Source organism: Vigna umbellata, chromosome 5 (assembly GCF_029865625.1).
Source record: "Vigna umbellata cultivar VRB3 chromosome 5, Vumbellata_1.0, whole genome shotgun sequence".
Taxonomy (NCBI): Eukaryota; Viridiplantae; Streptophyta; class Magnoliopsida; order Fabales; family Fabaceae; genus Vigna; species Vigna umbellata.
In genome coordinates, this window is record NC_142169.1 from 19,880,491 (window position 1) to 19,896,598 (window position 16,108).

Consider the following 16,108-nt stretch of genomic DNA (forward strand, 5'->3'; position numbering starts at 1 on the left):
TTGTTTTCTAAAATAATACTAAATTAAAAGCAACAAATTAAACTGAAAATTGTTACTTCAATCACACTAAGGAAAATAAGAAAATAAAGAAAAAGAAAAATAATACCGAACTGCATATTTCATATTTATTAAACTAATTAACACTTTATCATTCTAATTTTATAATCTATAATTATAACAATATTAATATTCATATAATTAATCTGAAGTTAAGAACAAAAATCATTATCACTATTTTTATTTTTTATTTAATGATTTTTTTAATTTTTTAATTTTTTAATTTTTTTAATTTTTTAAATATAGAATAACAGTATATTTTTACTTGACTAGTTACATCAAATGATATATAGTACGATGATATATTTATAAATCTCCAGAAAATTTAAACTGTTTTACTTCAATTTAAGAAAATACAAATGAAGAATTTCAACCGAATGAGTGGCTTATCAGAGAATTTAAACTGAATAAGTTGAAGATGAGTTCTGGTAGACTCTTACTCTATAAATACAGCATGGAAGCACCAACATAAGCCATTGGAACGAAGAATCAGAGAAAAAATGACTATGAAGATCTTTCTTATTTTCTTGAGCTGCTTCACACTATGCTGTTTTGCAAAGCAAAGGTCAACTTTGCACATAAATGTCACGGAAGGAGCTGGGAGAAAAATTCCAGATACCTTCTTCGGAGCATTTTTTGAGGAAATCAACCATGCAGGAGCTGGGGGATTGTGGGCCGAGCTTGTTCGAAACCGAGGTTTCGAAGAAGGAGGCTCAAGCGTTCCCTCAAATATATTTCCATGGGCAATGGTGGGAGATGATTCAACCATACAGATCTCAACCGATCGTAGCTCTTGCTTCGATCGAAACAAAGTTGCATTGCGTATGGATGTTCTCTGTGATGGACCCAAATCTTGCCCACCTGATGGTGTTGGCATCTCCAATCCTGGTTTCTGGGGCATGGTCAGTGCCTTCTCATCTCTCACAACTCTTTTTTTTTTTTAAATGTTTCTCATATCTATAATTAATGTCTCTCGTGTTCCATCAGAATATTGAGAAAGCACACAAGTATAAAGTAGTGTTCTTTGCCAAAGCAAGTGGTGTGGTTGATCTTCGCGTCTCGTTTGTTGGATCCGATAATACCGAGTTGGCATCAAACAGCATTACGTCTTTGGGTCACAATGTTACAGAGTGGACGAGGATGGAGACCGTACTGGAAGCGAAGGCCACTAACCACAATGCAAGTCTCCAAATAACGACAAGCAAGAAAGGAGTTTTATGGTTAGATCAAGTTTCAGCTATGCCACTAGACACGTTCAAGGTAAGTATGCATGACGCTCATGAATGCAATGCAATACTTTTGTTGTGAGTTTTTTGTTAACATTGTGTTCCCACAGGGTCATGGATTCCGAAAGGACCTTGCTCAGAGGGTGGCCGCTTTGAAGCCCAGATTTTTCAGATTCCCTGGTACGTAGGTTAAGCTCAAAGTTAATGATAAGAAAGTGTTGTATTGAGAAATATATGTAATAATAGTATTGGTGGGTTGCATCAGGTGGATGTTACGTTGAAGGAGGTTATATGAGAAACGCATTCAGATGGAAAGACAGCGTGGGAGCATGGGAGGAGAGACCTGGTCACTTCGGAGACGTTTGGAGTTATTGGACCGACGATGGTTTTGGCTATTTTGAGGGCCTTCAAGTACCTTCTTTCTTCTCCTTTTCCTTTTTCTTTTTCTTTTCCTTTTTAATAATCCAAAATCTTATCTTTCTCTTTCCTTTCTCCATCAGTTTTCTGAGGATATCGGTGCCTTGCCTGTCTGGGTTTTTAACGATGGTATATATACTTGGTTACGTAAAAACATTATTTGTGATAAAAAATATCATTGAATTTTTCATTCTGATCCAATATTTGGTTCATATATGTAGGTCTCAGCCTCAATGACGAAGTGGATACGTCTATGATCGGACCTTTTATTCAAGTGAGAGTTTCTTCGTTTTGTTAACTTTTTAGAAATTCTAAATTTAGAATTGTGGTTTAAAGAATGTGAATTGTGTAACAGGAAGCTCTGGATGGACTTGAGTTTGCAAAGGGTTCGGCAAAGTCAAAATGGGGATCTCTAAGGGCTTCCATGGGACATCCCGACCCATTCGATCTCAGAATCGTTGCCATTGGAAACGAAGAGTGCGCCATGTCTAAGTATCGAGGAAACTACCTCAAATTTTATGACGCCATCAAGCAAGCTTATCCAGATATTCAGATTATCTCTAACTGCGATGCTTCTCAAAAACCCTTGGATCATCCAGCTGATTTCTACGATTTTCATGTAAAAGCTTTTCTTCGATTTTTATCGTGTCATAATAATTATCTATACAACTCTTTCTTAATGTATACATTTTTCAGATTTATACAAATGCCAACGACATGTTTTCGAAGCATACGAAATTCGACGACGCACCACGATACGGTCCAAAGGTTTGAGTTCTTTTTAGCTATATTTATATGATTATGATACGAATGATTATGAAGAGGGAAGATGAAGTTTGATTATGTTGGCAGGCGTTTGTGAGTGAGTATGCCGTTTGGCAATCGGACGCCGGTAATGGAACTCTTCTTGCTGCCGTGGCTGAAGCTGCATTCCTTATTGGATTGGAAAAGAATAGGTTCTGTCTCCTTTTGTTCATTAATTCTATCTCTCATTCTTTCTTATTTCTAAATTGTTTTTGTTCTTCAAACAGTGACGTCGTCCACATGGTTAGCTATGCACCGCTGTTCGTAAACAAAAACGACAGAAGGTAATTTCGTTATCCTTTTTGATTTGAGCAGTGTTATTTTTGTGGAACGATGGTGTTTAATTTGAAATGGTTTGTAGGTGGACACCCGATGCAATTGTATTTGACTCTCACCAGAGCTATGGAACTCCCAGCTATTGGATTCAACATCTTTTTAGCACTTCAAGTGGAGCCACTTTGCTAGATTCAACTCTTGAAAGCACTTCCGATTACATAGTTGCATCGGCAATCGAATACAGAAATCCTTCAGAGAAGAAAATGTATTTGAGAATAAAGGTTGTAAACTTTGACAGTGATCCCCACAGGTTTAGGTTTTCTATCAGTGGAGTCGATTCGAAGGTTAAAGCATATGGAGCAACGAGAACAGTGATCACAGGGCCTAACGTCAAAGAAGAAAATTCTTTTTCTGAACCTAACAGGATTGTGCCACAACACAGTTCTCTGGAGAATGCTTGTTCAGACATGACTCTCATGCTTCCTCCTTACTCCCTTACTTCCGTTGATCTCTTCGTATAGACTCTCAACACCAATGCATACTTTTCTTTTTCTTTTCTTTTCTTTTCTTTTCTTTTCTTTTTCAGAGAAATAGGATATACCATCTATTTTTTCATTAATTTTATACACATTTTTTCTTCCCATTTATATTATTTTCTTTTTCTTATATCTGCCTTTTCGGAGTTATTTGTAAAATAAGAATAGGTTAAATAGGTGGATAACTGAAGATAATTAAAAAGGAGAAAATAATAATATTGTTTATCGTCCATGCTAACCATATTTAGTTCAAAATATCACATTATGAATTTATTATGAAATTATCCTCTCTTTTTTCAATTATTATAATAATAAATAATTCATACTGTAAATAATAAATAAATAAATAATTTTTTAAATTTATTTCAACCAAACAATATCTCTTTTTCTTTCATTTTTTATCTTTTCTTTCTCTCTTCTTTACTTTCATCCTTTTACCAAAACATAAAAATTAGACGCTAAGTATTATTTTTATCCATAATCCATTTTGAAACTTGTAAGGATTTGGTCCCCATGAAGTTCGAATTTCCGGAATTCTAATATTTTTTTAAAAGAAAAAAAATTAAAGATACATATAATTAATATGTAAAAGAAAGTTAATAAACTAAGAAATTAAAAAAAAATTAATAATTTAGTATAATAAAAATGATTTTTATTTTATACTAAATTAAATTTATTATTATTAAATTAAATAATAGTTATGTTTATATTAATAATATAAATATATTACTATTAATAGGTAATGCTTTTATAAATTTATTATTAAGTTAAATAATAGTTATGTTTATTATTAATAATTAACAACATAAATATATTATTTTTAATAGGTAATGCATTTATAAATTTGTTATTATTGGTTAATTTAATAAATTAATTTTTAGAGTTATATTATCGTGTATATTTTTTTAAAAAATTCAACGTATAAAATCTAATAAATTCAAATATATTATTATAAAACTAATTAGCAAAAGAATCTGTGAAAGATTAGTCCTCACTAATTAACAACTTGGATTTAATATACTATTATTTCAAGTTCCACATTATATTATATTTTTTAGAGATATACAATAGAATAATCCCTACTTAATATGTGATTTTGCTCTTGGTATGAAATGTATCTCGTAAAATTGACACTTGACACACTACAAGTGGGTGCACAAAACCTAGTTTATTGAATAAACTTCTAGTTCTAGCTTTTACATTTTAACAAAATTTCATCTTAAACGTATTGCTTAATTTTATCATATGAATCCTCAAAGACACTCCAATGTGTTTTATAAAATATGCACACATACTAAAACATGAATAAATTTTAATAAGTTTATGAGTCTCATTAAATTTCTTCTAAGATTTCAAATTAAATATTTAAATATGATACATTCCTTTTTAATTGTCATTTATGCTTCATAAAATTTGTATTAAAAAAATTTTCCCAAGTAATTGCTTACTTATTGTGTCACTAATCTTTGTAAGAATTACATATAGAAGAATTTTGAACAAGATTGAGTCTCACTAAAATTCTTTTAAGGTTTAATAAGTTTTTAGTTTCATAAATTTTAAAACATTAATTAAAAAATGACATATTACATAAGTTATTTATGACATATTATATTAGTTTCAAAATTAATGTTGTCTCAAACGACATAATAAGTTTGACACATATCACATCAGTTGATCAACCGGTATAAAACAAGATCATATCACATTAGTTGTAACCATAATCAGTTTAGAATTGAAATATTAATCAGTGTTGAACAAATCATATTACATCAGTTGTCTCTAAGAACTGATATAATATGTCCTTACTCTTTCGGAAAAAAAACATATCACATTAGTTAAGTTAAGAATCGATGTAATATACCACACATTTGTAACTTAATTCATGTGATATATGCTGTTTCTTTTAAAGAACAAAATGTTGCTAGCTACAACACCATATCATGTTGTAATCAAATTTACATAGATTCCATATTGTTGAGAATGACAATATTTGATGTTTTGATGTAATAAATCCTAAAGTTTTACTTAAACATCAAGACTTCTCATCAACTACAATAGCACACTTTAAATGTCCAAATAAAACATTATGCTAAAGAGAATGAGTACTAATATTTATGCCACAAGAAATATCTTGTTCATTCATTGCAAATTTCTTCAAAAATGTTCGTAGCCAATGATTCGTCATTGTAAAAAACCTGTAGTAGATATAACACACACACACACACACACACACACACATATATATATATATGTGTGTGTGTGTGTGTGTGTGTTAGGAACAAGAAAAAAAAGGAAAGAAAGAAATAAAGGAGACAAGAATTTAACGTGGTTCAACATACAAATGCCTATGTCCACGACTACACTAGGAAATATATTTATATTTTGGTGTATCTCTTAATTTTTAGTGAGGGTTGCTTATATAGCTAAATAGAGAAGAACATCTCATAGTATTAAGAGATGTATGACTAAATTAAGCTCCACAATACTAACAATTCTCCCACTTGGAGCTTGATTTACATTATCACTTAGTGTAGTTGCCTTCATCATCAATTACTCTTGAAGGCCAGTTGAGGCAATACAAAGCCTCAGCTTATTTGTTGTGATAGTCTTGGTCAACATATCAGCGGAATTATTTTCATGTGAAATCTTTGATAAAGACAAGTCTCCATCATTTATAAGATTTATGATAAAATAATACTTCAATTCAATTTTATTCACATGAAAATTAACTTCTATTTTATTGACAACTTTATTAACAGGTGAGCGATTTCAAAAATATATAACTAATAAAAAAATATTTTCAAAAATTTAATTACTAGTAGATTTATGAATTTCAAAAAAATTCAGTTACAGAATAGTTTACCAACAAATTTGAAAAATATTATTACCAATAGATTTATTGACAAATTTTACTACAATACAACTAAAATGAGAACTTTGAATACCAACAAAAGTAATCTATTGATAATAAAAATTATATATTATTGAGAGATTTTACTAAAAAAAATATGACAATAATTAAAATTCTAAAATATATTGATATTATTAAGTTAATACATTTTATATGACAAATTTTATTAATGAATTCTTTTTATAATAAAATTATTTGGAAATATATTATTTTGATGAAAACAAAATTCTAAACATATTAAATACATGCTAATTTTTATGAGCTTTTTAATGTATGTTTTTTTCAAGTTGAAGTTCATTAGATTCTATAATGGTTACTATACCAATGCTAAACAATTAAGACTTTGTTCTGAATGGATTTCGGGAGAGTGATTGAATGAATTTGAGAGGATTTGAAAATAAATTTTTTGTTGTTTATTTGAGTAGATTTGGAGGTAGGTGAGAATGGATTTGGAAGTAAATTTTTTTAATTGGTCACATCAATCAAATCTTACACTAATTCTCACAAACATTACTTCCAAATTCACTCTCACTTACCTCCAAATTCACTCAAATAAACAACAATAAAATTTATTTCCAAATCCACTCAATCATTCTCCCAAATCCATTCAAATAAATAAAAGATAAGAGTCGATGCACTGCAGATAATTCAAAACACTTAATCAAATCGTCATCATAAATTATTTCTACATTTAGAAAAATCATGAATAGTAAATTTACGTGTGTATATAAACCTTATCTGATTAAATATGAGATGATATATATATATATATATATATATATATATATATATATATATATATATATATATATTATATTAACTAGAAAACGTACCCAATATATATATTTTTAATTTACTTATCACACTTGAAATAAATGAAAGCTAGTTAGACATTATATAATTTTTCTAATTGGTGTCACAAAATTTAAACTCAAATTTAAAAGAATTCTTAAATCATAAGTACAAATATTAACTCCTAATTTTAAAATTTTAAAATTCAAATTAAATAAACAAGCAATTTTATTAATTCATCTCAGCAGGTTATAAAATTCAAAGGAATCCCATAAATATATTAGTCGAATTCAAAGTTAGAAATAAATAGTAAGAGAAATATTTTTATTCTTCTGAAACAGCTTAAATTGGCAAAGAATTAAAAATGCAGGAGGTGGAATTGAATTTGTTTCAATTCTCTGCTTCCTTTGAATCAATAATTGCACCAAAAGTGCACGGCTCGCGTGCCGACAACGGAGTATGAGCAGCCTGGAAATTCAGCTATTCGTGTCCTTTGAATCGCTTTGAAATTGATTTCAAATTGTACAAGGTATGAGATTAATGACACAAAAAAACAAAAGATACTCTGGCAGTTACATTTTTTTTGTCGTTAAAAGTTAGAAAATGGGTTTCTTTAAAGATTGAAATAACAAAATATATGTGGCTGTCAAAAACATTAGTAATTTAATTTCTATATTTAGATTTATAATTTATTTTGGTCTTTTTTTTATAGAAAACTTGTACGACTTAAAACAAAAACAAAAAATGGAGAAAACTTTCTTGACCTAAAGTAACGTGTAGGCTAAAATAGTCATGTCCCTTGATTGTGGGATTAACATTTTATTTATAAGTTAAATAATTACAAATAGTTTTTGATCTCAAAATTAGGATAATATTTCAGTTATAAGAATAAAGAACAGAAGTTTACAAAGATAATAACAAAAGACTACAAAAGATTATAAGATAATAAAAAATATTACAAAAGATAACAAGTTAATAACCAAAAAAACTAAAGATCCAACAAATTCCTCATGGTTTGGCTCCATGGGTCTTCAAGCTTGTTAAAAGTTGGGGACATCAAACACGACCCATAAACGATCTATGGTTAAGTTCATGGTTACCTCAGTATACTTCCACACAAAACTCTTGCATTCTTTTTGATGTAGCTCGACCTGAAAATGATCATTAATGAAGTTCATTGTTTTGCTTGTGTAAAAAAACTCTTGCTAGATCTACTTATATGTTGAGGTTGGTAACCCTTGGACGATACACAACCCTCTAACCTTAGTCATTAGCTTTCGTGATTCGAAAGGTTGACAAAAATCCATCATCATATCAACTTTGATTTTGTTAAGTTTTAATTAAATTCACTCCAATTTAATTTGTTTTACGATTTCTATCACCAACAGAGATTCAAAGTGGAAAAAAAAAAAACTTGATTAGTTTTAAGCAATCTTGATGAAAATGTGATTGGTGTGGCAGAACGACAAAATTGAGGCTGAGCTAAAAAAGCAAACCCTTTAGAAGATAAAACCTCAAACACTAAACTTGAGCCTAAGTCATGAAGACTCTTTCTCAAAGAAGTCATCTCAAGAGCTGAAGTGTTAGAGCATAAGACTAACCCTTTGAAACTCTCTTGTATTGATATTGTTTTATTTATCAAAGTATGTCTTCATTAAATGTTTGTAAATTAGTTTATGCTTTTTGTTGGATGAATTGATCACTCATTTTATTTCACTAGTTTAGGATTGAGTGGGAATTGATTTCAAATTGTGGTCCAACTAATTATTCTCCTCCTTAGATGTTACGAATAGATCTAAGACTATATATAGTTGGTTATAGAATTCTAATATCAATGCAAGTGATTCATTCAAGTCGTCGTTAAGGAATCATACTGAAGTTTGATGATTTCTCCATGCGCTAAGAATAAACCTAGGGTTATATTTAAGGCTTTTGCACCAAAGTAGGCAAATATGCCTTCTTTATTACAAAAATAGGCAAAATTTGACCGAAAGTGAAGTCGTGGGGGGCCAAAACGACTTCAAAAGAAGAAGTCGTGCCCCCCCTGCACGACTTCACACTGTTCATAGGTACAGTGTTGAAGTCGTGCACCCCAAAAACGACTTCTGGGTCCTGTAATCGATTACATTGATTTGGTAATCGATTACAGAGTGTTGAAATGGTGACCAGGCAGAAAACGTACTGGTAATCGATTACAGCTTGATTGTGTAGCAAGAAGCACTCTGCGCTCTGAGCGAGCAGTGGACGCTCGTCAAGCGAGCAGAAGAGGACGCTCGTCCAGCAAAGACGCGCAGTGGACGCTCGTCTTGCAAGCAGAAGTGGACGCTCGCCCTGTGGACGCAAGAGAGGACGCTCGTCCAGCTAAAAGAGGGGCGCCGGGCGCCAGTTTTTGCGAGAAGCTCGCGCCCGGGCGTCGTGTAGGGTGGTCACGATTTCAACACTCTGTAATCGATTACCGTTACGTTGTAATCGATTACCGTCGTCAGAAGTCGTTTTTGGGGTGCACGACTTCAACACTGTTTATATCAACAGTGTGAAGTCGTGCAGGGGGGGCACGACTTCTTCAATTGAAGTCGTTTGGGCCCCCCACGACTTCCCCATTTTCGTAATATGGTTTGAATTTGCCCATTTTGGTAATATTAGAGGCATATTTGCCTACTTTGGTGCAAAAGCCTATATTTAAAGATAACTTCCAGGACATGAATAATTGCATTTTTGTAAACAATGATTAAATCAGTATAAGAGAGGGACAAAGTAGTGAAATCTAGTTTCAACATGTTTTTATCATATTGAAATTAAAATTTTACTTAAAATTATTTTAGTGCATCTTTATTGCCTTAAATCAACACTTTTTATACATCAAATTTGTTTTCATACTTATCGTACAACTCAAACACTTTTTTATTCAAATAAAAGTAGTTTGAACACTCTATATTCTACTAAATTCATATTGATACGACTCTTGTTATATTACAAACTATGCAATATACTTGCTAGAAAAAATGATTACAATAGAACATCAATAAGGAAAAAATTCTAATTTTGGGTCAAAGTTTGAAGACTAAAAACATGTTTAACTTCTTCTCTATCTACTCATATGGTTGTTCCCAACACTCATTGACTAGCCTCAACATATTAGCTAGGTCCCATGGTAGACAGAAAAAATGACAAAATGCATCACGAAAGATATTGACATAATATTGAAATTATTTTATGTTCCAAATTTTGATATAATTTAGTCCCAAACTTTAAAATTGAAAAAATATAATTGTCATAAGCCAACAATATTAATTTTTTTTAAGTATCAATTGTTTGTTGTTTACACTGTTTGACACCTTCCAACTCAAATGTTAACCAAAAATATTGTTTATCATGTAGAAGAAAAATTAACATAATTATGTTAAAAATACTAAATACATTCAATTTTCAAGGTTGAGATTAAAATATATCAAAATTTGGAAGAAAATGAATTATAATTTCACATCCAAATTTAAGAAATACAAACATATTTATTCTATTTAAAGTGCTTTATATTTTAATAATAATATTTAATATTTACGTTCTTGAAAAATATTATGAAAATAAGAAAATTATCCATACATTATATTGGTAGAATACTAATTAGAAACAACCAAGAACTTTATATGACTATCTAATGTCAAAATTACTTTTTAAAAAGTTATAATGTGAATTAACATTAAATTAGTGTTTTTATAAAAAAGTAAATAAATTGCTAATTATGGCTTACGAGTAACCTGCTAATTAAGTTTAATGTAATCTGTAAAGCCATGTAAGTTTATGTTTAACAAGAGAAAATCGATTAAGGGGGAAAAAAGAAGCAAAAGAAGTGATAATTATGAGCATTATGTATAGTTTAGAAGCAAAGTCTTCTCCTACAGGCCTCAAAAGGCAGAGTGTAGAAACAGCCTAAATCTCTAACAATTTCTTCGATCAAATCCTTGCAGATATAATCTTGCAAAGCTAACCCAATTCTTCCAAGCTCTCGTTTTTCTCCCCAGTCAACGTCCCTACACACTTCATCCACACTTTTTATCATGGCTTTGCTACTCCACATCACCAAATGGTCTTCGTCGCTCACTTTCTTGTACCCTGACTCACATGTCATTCTCTCGTATATGTAAGTACTGCTGATTTCTTCTTCTCCCGGCTTCTTCAACAACTGTTGTTTTTGTTGTTGTATTCGCGCTGCACACAAAAATGTCATCATCATCGTTAATCATATTATGTTTTAATCCATCATACAGATACAGAAGTAGTACTATAGATAATAATAAGAAGAAGAAGAATTTGTGCTTTGTGCTTTAATCTTGTTAAAGAATTGGATAACATTTAATATAAAAAATAAATAATTTGAAAATTGGACTTATATCAACGATGTAGTAGCAGCAGCAGGCAAGCAACAACGCTCTTGGTGGTTGGGGGAGATGGGTGGTTTGGGTGGGGCTATAAATTAACAAATCCCTGAAAAAGTGCCTCTCTGGGTGGCAGGTAAAGCACCAAAGGTGGGTGTTTCTTTTCTCTCTCCACCCTCCTTTTTCTTTTGAACATCTTTTGACTGCCTCAATTCATGAGGCACAGTCTCTAGAGTGAGTAATAAATTGTGGTCCAACATCCATCCACCAAAGTACTACATTTTATTAGTCTTTTGTTATTTAGGAATCAGAAATAATAAATATTCTTTAAGTTTGGTTTCTAGCTAAAAACATATAGTAATTGCTGGGTAGAGAACGTGAGATATTTTTATCTGTGGTGAAACGTACAGAAAAGGAACATTAGGAGAAGAATAATTATTCAGTGGTTTGGTTTTAACAGATATCTCTGGATCACTTTATGTTAAATTGGGTGCAAGATGATTGCAGTGGTAAAAGGGAATTAATCTGTCTCCCACTATGAAGGTCATGATGGTATACAAAGAAGTTATGATTTCGAAACATGGAATCCTAAAAATCATGGGCAGCAGCAGTGTGCTTTTCGATCAAACATCATTGTCTCTCCTCTTCAAGGGTAAGTACTAACTACTTTAACACCATCGAATGTAATTACAAACTATGCTACCTTTCGGGTTAGGGATTCTGGATGTCATTTCACAAAATGACAATTAAGATGCTTGGAATTGGCATTATAGCACATGCCACTTATTTATTGATTTCAATAATAATAATAATTAAATAACTTTACTTTTTGACTTGGCATAATCTTAAAACTAATTCCAAAATTTAAAGGAAAACAATTTTGCTACTAATCCAAATATAATAACTATGCTTAATTAGCCAGCTGTGCCCATTCTTTGTCCACTTTAGACACATTTCATACCTAACTAGGGTCTAAAGAAAATACTTTTGGAAATTTACATTTCAACTTTAAACATGTGTTCCGATCAGAAAACAAAAACTTTAAACATGTGCAAAAGATTAGATGAAAGGGACCAAAAGAGGTAATCAGCTCACCTAATGATCTAAATCCTATTCCTTATCCTGAAAAACCCACGGATATAAAAACATGGAGTACGAAATAGTAACAAGGAATGGAATATTCAGACCACATGAGTTAAAACTAGATTATAGAATCATTTTTTTAGGATTATAGTCTCGTTTTCTCTTTCTCTTTCATTTTATTATTATTAGTAAGTATCGTCCGTCTTCGTACCACGCATATCTAGCTCCAATAAGATGATAATTGAGTATTATCTAAAACTGAAACTAATTTCCTAACAGTGTTTTGTGGGAGAATTTTCATAAAATTGATTTCAAAGAAATTTAATTTATGTTTGGATGTATTTACTCTACAAAATTAATGAATTTTCGGAACAATTTTTAGCTAACGTAAAGAGTTCAAAATCAATTATAGAACCAAAATAAATATCTTAATGTAGAAAAAAGTGAACATTTGTAAAACCAAAGCCGTTCCAAGAAAAATTTCCAGTATAACAGGTTTTAAATCAACGAAGCTAATTACACTTCTTGAGTCCATGCAGAAGTAGAATTAAGCTACTTTATTATAAGCATATCTTAGAATAATTTACAAAATGAGAAGAATTATCGTAGATTTTTATTTGGCCACATTAATCTATAATTAAAGTGAAAAAAATAATTTTATCTAAATTTAAAATGATGAAAATGCTCAATGGGAATGGATACTACGGTTAAGCGGAGGCTTACCAAATGAATGTCGTCCCGAGGGGCAACTCGGACTGAGTGGAGAACGAGTGAACTCGTCGAGCACGGACACAGGACTCGGTTGCTGTTGCTGTTGCTGTTGGTCACCGTTAACCACTGAACACTTCACCTCCGAAACCGTTCTCAACTTATCATCCAAGCCAACGGAAGCCAACGCCGGCGACGGTGACTGCCGAGGAGGATCTGCCAAACGCACGGACTCGATTATCTTCTTCAGCGCTTTGAGATCCTCGTCGCATCTCTGCAACGCACCGAGCAGCTTCTGCCTCTTCTCCGCCACCGAATCCGTCGGCGCAGGAGCCGCCTCTAGTCCCATGAGCCTCGCTACAATCGCAGGCCCCTCGCGACGGCTCTCCTCCGGAGCCGCCTTCACAATGGAGCAGCGAATCTCCGCCGGCAACGTCGGGCTCCGCGGAACCTCGCTCGACAGCTTCCGTTCGCTGGCGGCAGCCTTCGCATTTTCCGGTCGCGAATTTTCGGCGGCGGCGGGAGTGGAATTCTTATTAATCTGCCTCTTTCCTGAGAATAAGGACAAAAGAAAAGAATATTGTGTGACTAAAATTTTCCGAGAAAGGAACGAAACAGATATGGTGTGGGCCCGAAAAAATGCGAAACGAAACGCACCAAATGTAAGGAAGCGCCGAGAGCGACGCGCATTGGAGCTGGAGATGAAGTGGAGAATGCCGGACATGCAGCCGATTGTTTTGGCGTGAAGCTTCTCCGGCGGAGTTTCTCTCCGCGACGACGACGGCGACACCGCGCTGCTTTGTCGCTTCATCGGTCTCTCTTTGTCTCTCTCTCTTCCTTGGTTTGACTCGCCTACCCCTGTGTTTGTGTGAAAGAGCAACGGTTATGACAAAAACAACGTAAACTAAAGCAAATTGCACGTGGAATGTTAATTATCATGTCTCGGTTACTTTTCCTCTTTTCGTTACTGCCTTTCTTTTTCTTTTTCTTTTTCTTTTTCTTTTTTATCTGCGGAATGGTAATTAATTTGTTAATAATTACGTCTCTCCATTCTATTTTCCATTCTGATTAAGTATTATTATTTTTTACAATGTGATTAGAAAGAGTATTTTGTTTAAGAGAGGTTTGTTGCACGGGATGTGAATGACACCCCAAAGAAAAGGAAAAGTAGCAGTAAAAGGAATGGTCAATCGGTCATGGCTTCGGCATCCAATTATGCATGACACTCATTATTAACAATGGAGTCATGCCCCTACTTGTAACCTGCTTTCAATTTCAATTATATAACAAAATGAAAAAGAAAAAAACTACTTAAACCTGGAAATTCATTATCTTAATCAGATTTATTTATTCCTTGCGAGGATAAATTAATCGTACTTAAGCATCTAATTAATAATAAATTGACAATATTATGTTAATGATATTACTGTTGCGACCTGTTTTTACACTTAGTCATAGTACCTCATCATATCAATAGTTGGAGTGCATGATTAGGTTGTGTGACCTACTTAATTTATGACGTAGGGAATACACTAATTCTAGTATTCTCTAACACATATCGATCCCTTCCTTATTTATTAGGTCATCTGACTTACAAGGATAAGGGATACCTAATTTTATTAAAGTTACCACTTCCATATTTAGTCTTTTCATCTGTACTTTTAAAACCTATTGTGGAAAATATTTATCACAATATATAAATATTTCGAAAAGATTAACAAGTCATTGGCTGTAAAATTACATAATTATATTTTTATCCAAAACTTAACATGAAGTAATATAGCACTATTGTTCATACCGAAACAAAATTGGATCTCCAAGTCTAAGAAAAATGAAATATATTTTTAAAATTATTTTCTATATTTTTTTTAATAATAAAGTATGTTTTTTGAAGTTATTTTCTATTAACATCACCTTATAGGATTACAGAAAAAATATATATTTAAATTATCTTTTACTTCCATTCAATGAGATTTTTAATATATCAAAACAAGTCTTTTAGTAAAGGTCTAAAAAAAGTATAATTAATTTTTAAAACTAATTTTTCATTTTTCAAAAATTAAGGATCAAAGGAAAGAATATTTGATTTTAGAATAATTTTTTCATTCTTATATAATATCAATATGTTAACATTAAGTATGTTAAAATAATATTGTTTTAGTCCATTACTCAGAGTATTATTCACTTTAAAGTTTAGAATTTCGTCTTAATTTTATCCTTAAGAAGATTAAGAAAAAAAAATTAAATTATTTTTAAATTTATAAGTGATATTAAACGGTTAAACATATTAAAACAAAACTAAAACTCTAAGATAAAAACTAATATTATTTTAAATAAACTTTATACAAAAATTTATGAAAGGAAACAATTGTAACTAATTTAGTCTAAATTATATAATCACGTTAATACTTAACATGTATAAGAGATCTACTCTTTAAATTAATAAAGGCTGATCCTCGTCCCGCCCTCTCAATTAAATAATTAATGAAATCATTCTTATATTTACATAATCAGGTTAATAATCATTTTAATCAAGTTAATCACTATATAGGATAATGAGCATGTTATAGATTATTTCGTATTATTTTAACAAATTGTGTCACCTCAATGCATGTCTTTTACTATAGCATGCATAGGAAGGTAACCATATAAAAATATAATCAAAGGATTCCCATTGCTTTTGGCTTATTCAATGATTACCATTCATAGCTTAAATCTAAAGTCATCGATTTTAAATAAAAAGAGAAGAAAATTAATATAAAAGATTATAGTCATTGTCTCACCGATGTCAAGTTGGTAAAACCCTGGAATTTTGTTGCAAAAGATTGTGCTATTCTTTTATACATACATATATATATATATATCATAGACATTTGTATCTTATATTTTTAAAAAAGTGTAAATTGCTTTCAGAAGCTATCACAC

The 16,108-nt window shown here is 31.4% G+C and overlaps 2 protein-coding genes across 2 annotated transcripts; one reads left to right on the top strand and one right to left on the bottom strand.

Annotated features, from left to right (window-relative positions):
* Positions 1 to 557: 557 nt before the first annotated feature.
* LOC124822604 (alpha-L-arabinofuranosidase 1-like) lies at positions 558 to 3,301 on the top strand. The gene is made up of 11 exons (XM_088091402.1): positions 558 to 959; positions 1,045 to 1,317; positions 1,394 to 1,463; positions 1,549 to 1,694; positions 1,784 to 1,829; positions 1,922 to 1,974; positions 2,056 to 2,319; positions 2,397 to 2,468; positions 2,553 to 2,656; positions 2,732 to 2,788; positions 2,866 to 3,301. The coding sequence occupies exons 1-11, from the start codon at positions 558 to 560 to the stop codon at positions 3,299 to 3,301; spliced, it is 1,923 nt and encodes a 640-aa protein (XP_087947528.1).
* Positions 3,302 to 10,853: 7,552 nt separating this feature from the next.
* Positions 10,854 to 14,196, bottom strand: LOC124821938 (uncharacterized). Its single transcript, XM_088115462.1, has 3 exons — positions 13,841 to 14,196; positions 13,199 to 13,735; positions 10,854 to 11,225 (listed from the first exon to the last, which is right to left on the bottom strand). The coding sequence occupies exons 1-3, from the start codon at positions 13,992 to 13,994 to the stop codon at positions 10,894 to 10,896; spliced, it is 1,023 nt and encodes a 340-aa protein (XP_087971588.1). The 5' UTR covers positions 13,995 to 14,196; the 3' UTR covers positions 10,854 to 10,893.
* Positions 14,197 to 16,108: the final 1,912 nt, after the last annotated feature.

Excerpts from the sequence above, each read along its gene's own strand:
- LOC124822604 (XM_088091402.1), top strand. The coding sequence starts at position 558 with ATGACTATGAAGATCTTTCTTATTTTCTTGAGCTGCTTCACACTATGC. Across the intron at positions 1,695-1,783 it reads GCTATTTTGAGGGCCTTCAA|TTTTCTGAGGATATCGGTGC; the intron begins GTACCTTCTTTC and ends TTTCTCCATCAG. Across the intron at positions 2,657-2,731 it reads ATTGGATTGGAAAAGAATAG|TGACGTCGTCCACATGGTTA; the intron begins GTTCTGTCTCCT and ends TTCTTCAAACAG.
- LOC124821938 (XM_088115462.1), bottom strand. The coding sequence starts at position 13,994 with ATGAAGCGACAAAGCAGCGCGGTGTCGCCGTCGTCGTCGCGGAGAGAA. Across the intron at positions 13,736-13,840 it reads TCGGCGCTTCCTTACATTTG|GAAAGAGGCAGATTAATAAG; the intron begins GTGCGTTTCGTT and ends CCTTATTCTCAG. Across the intron at positions 11,226-13,198 it reads CTCGGGACGACATTCATTTG|CGCGAATACAACAACAAAAA; the intron begins GTAAGCCTCCGC and ends TTTTGTGTGCAG.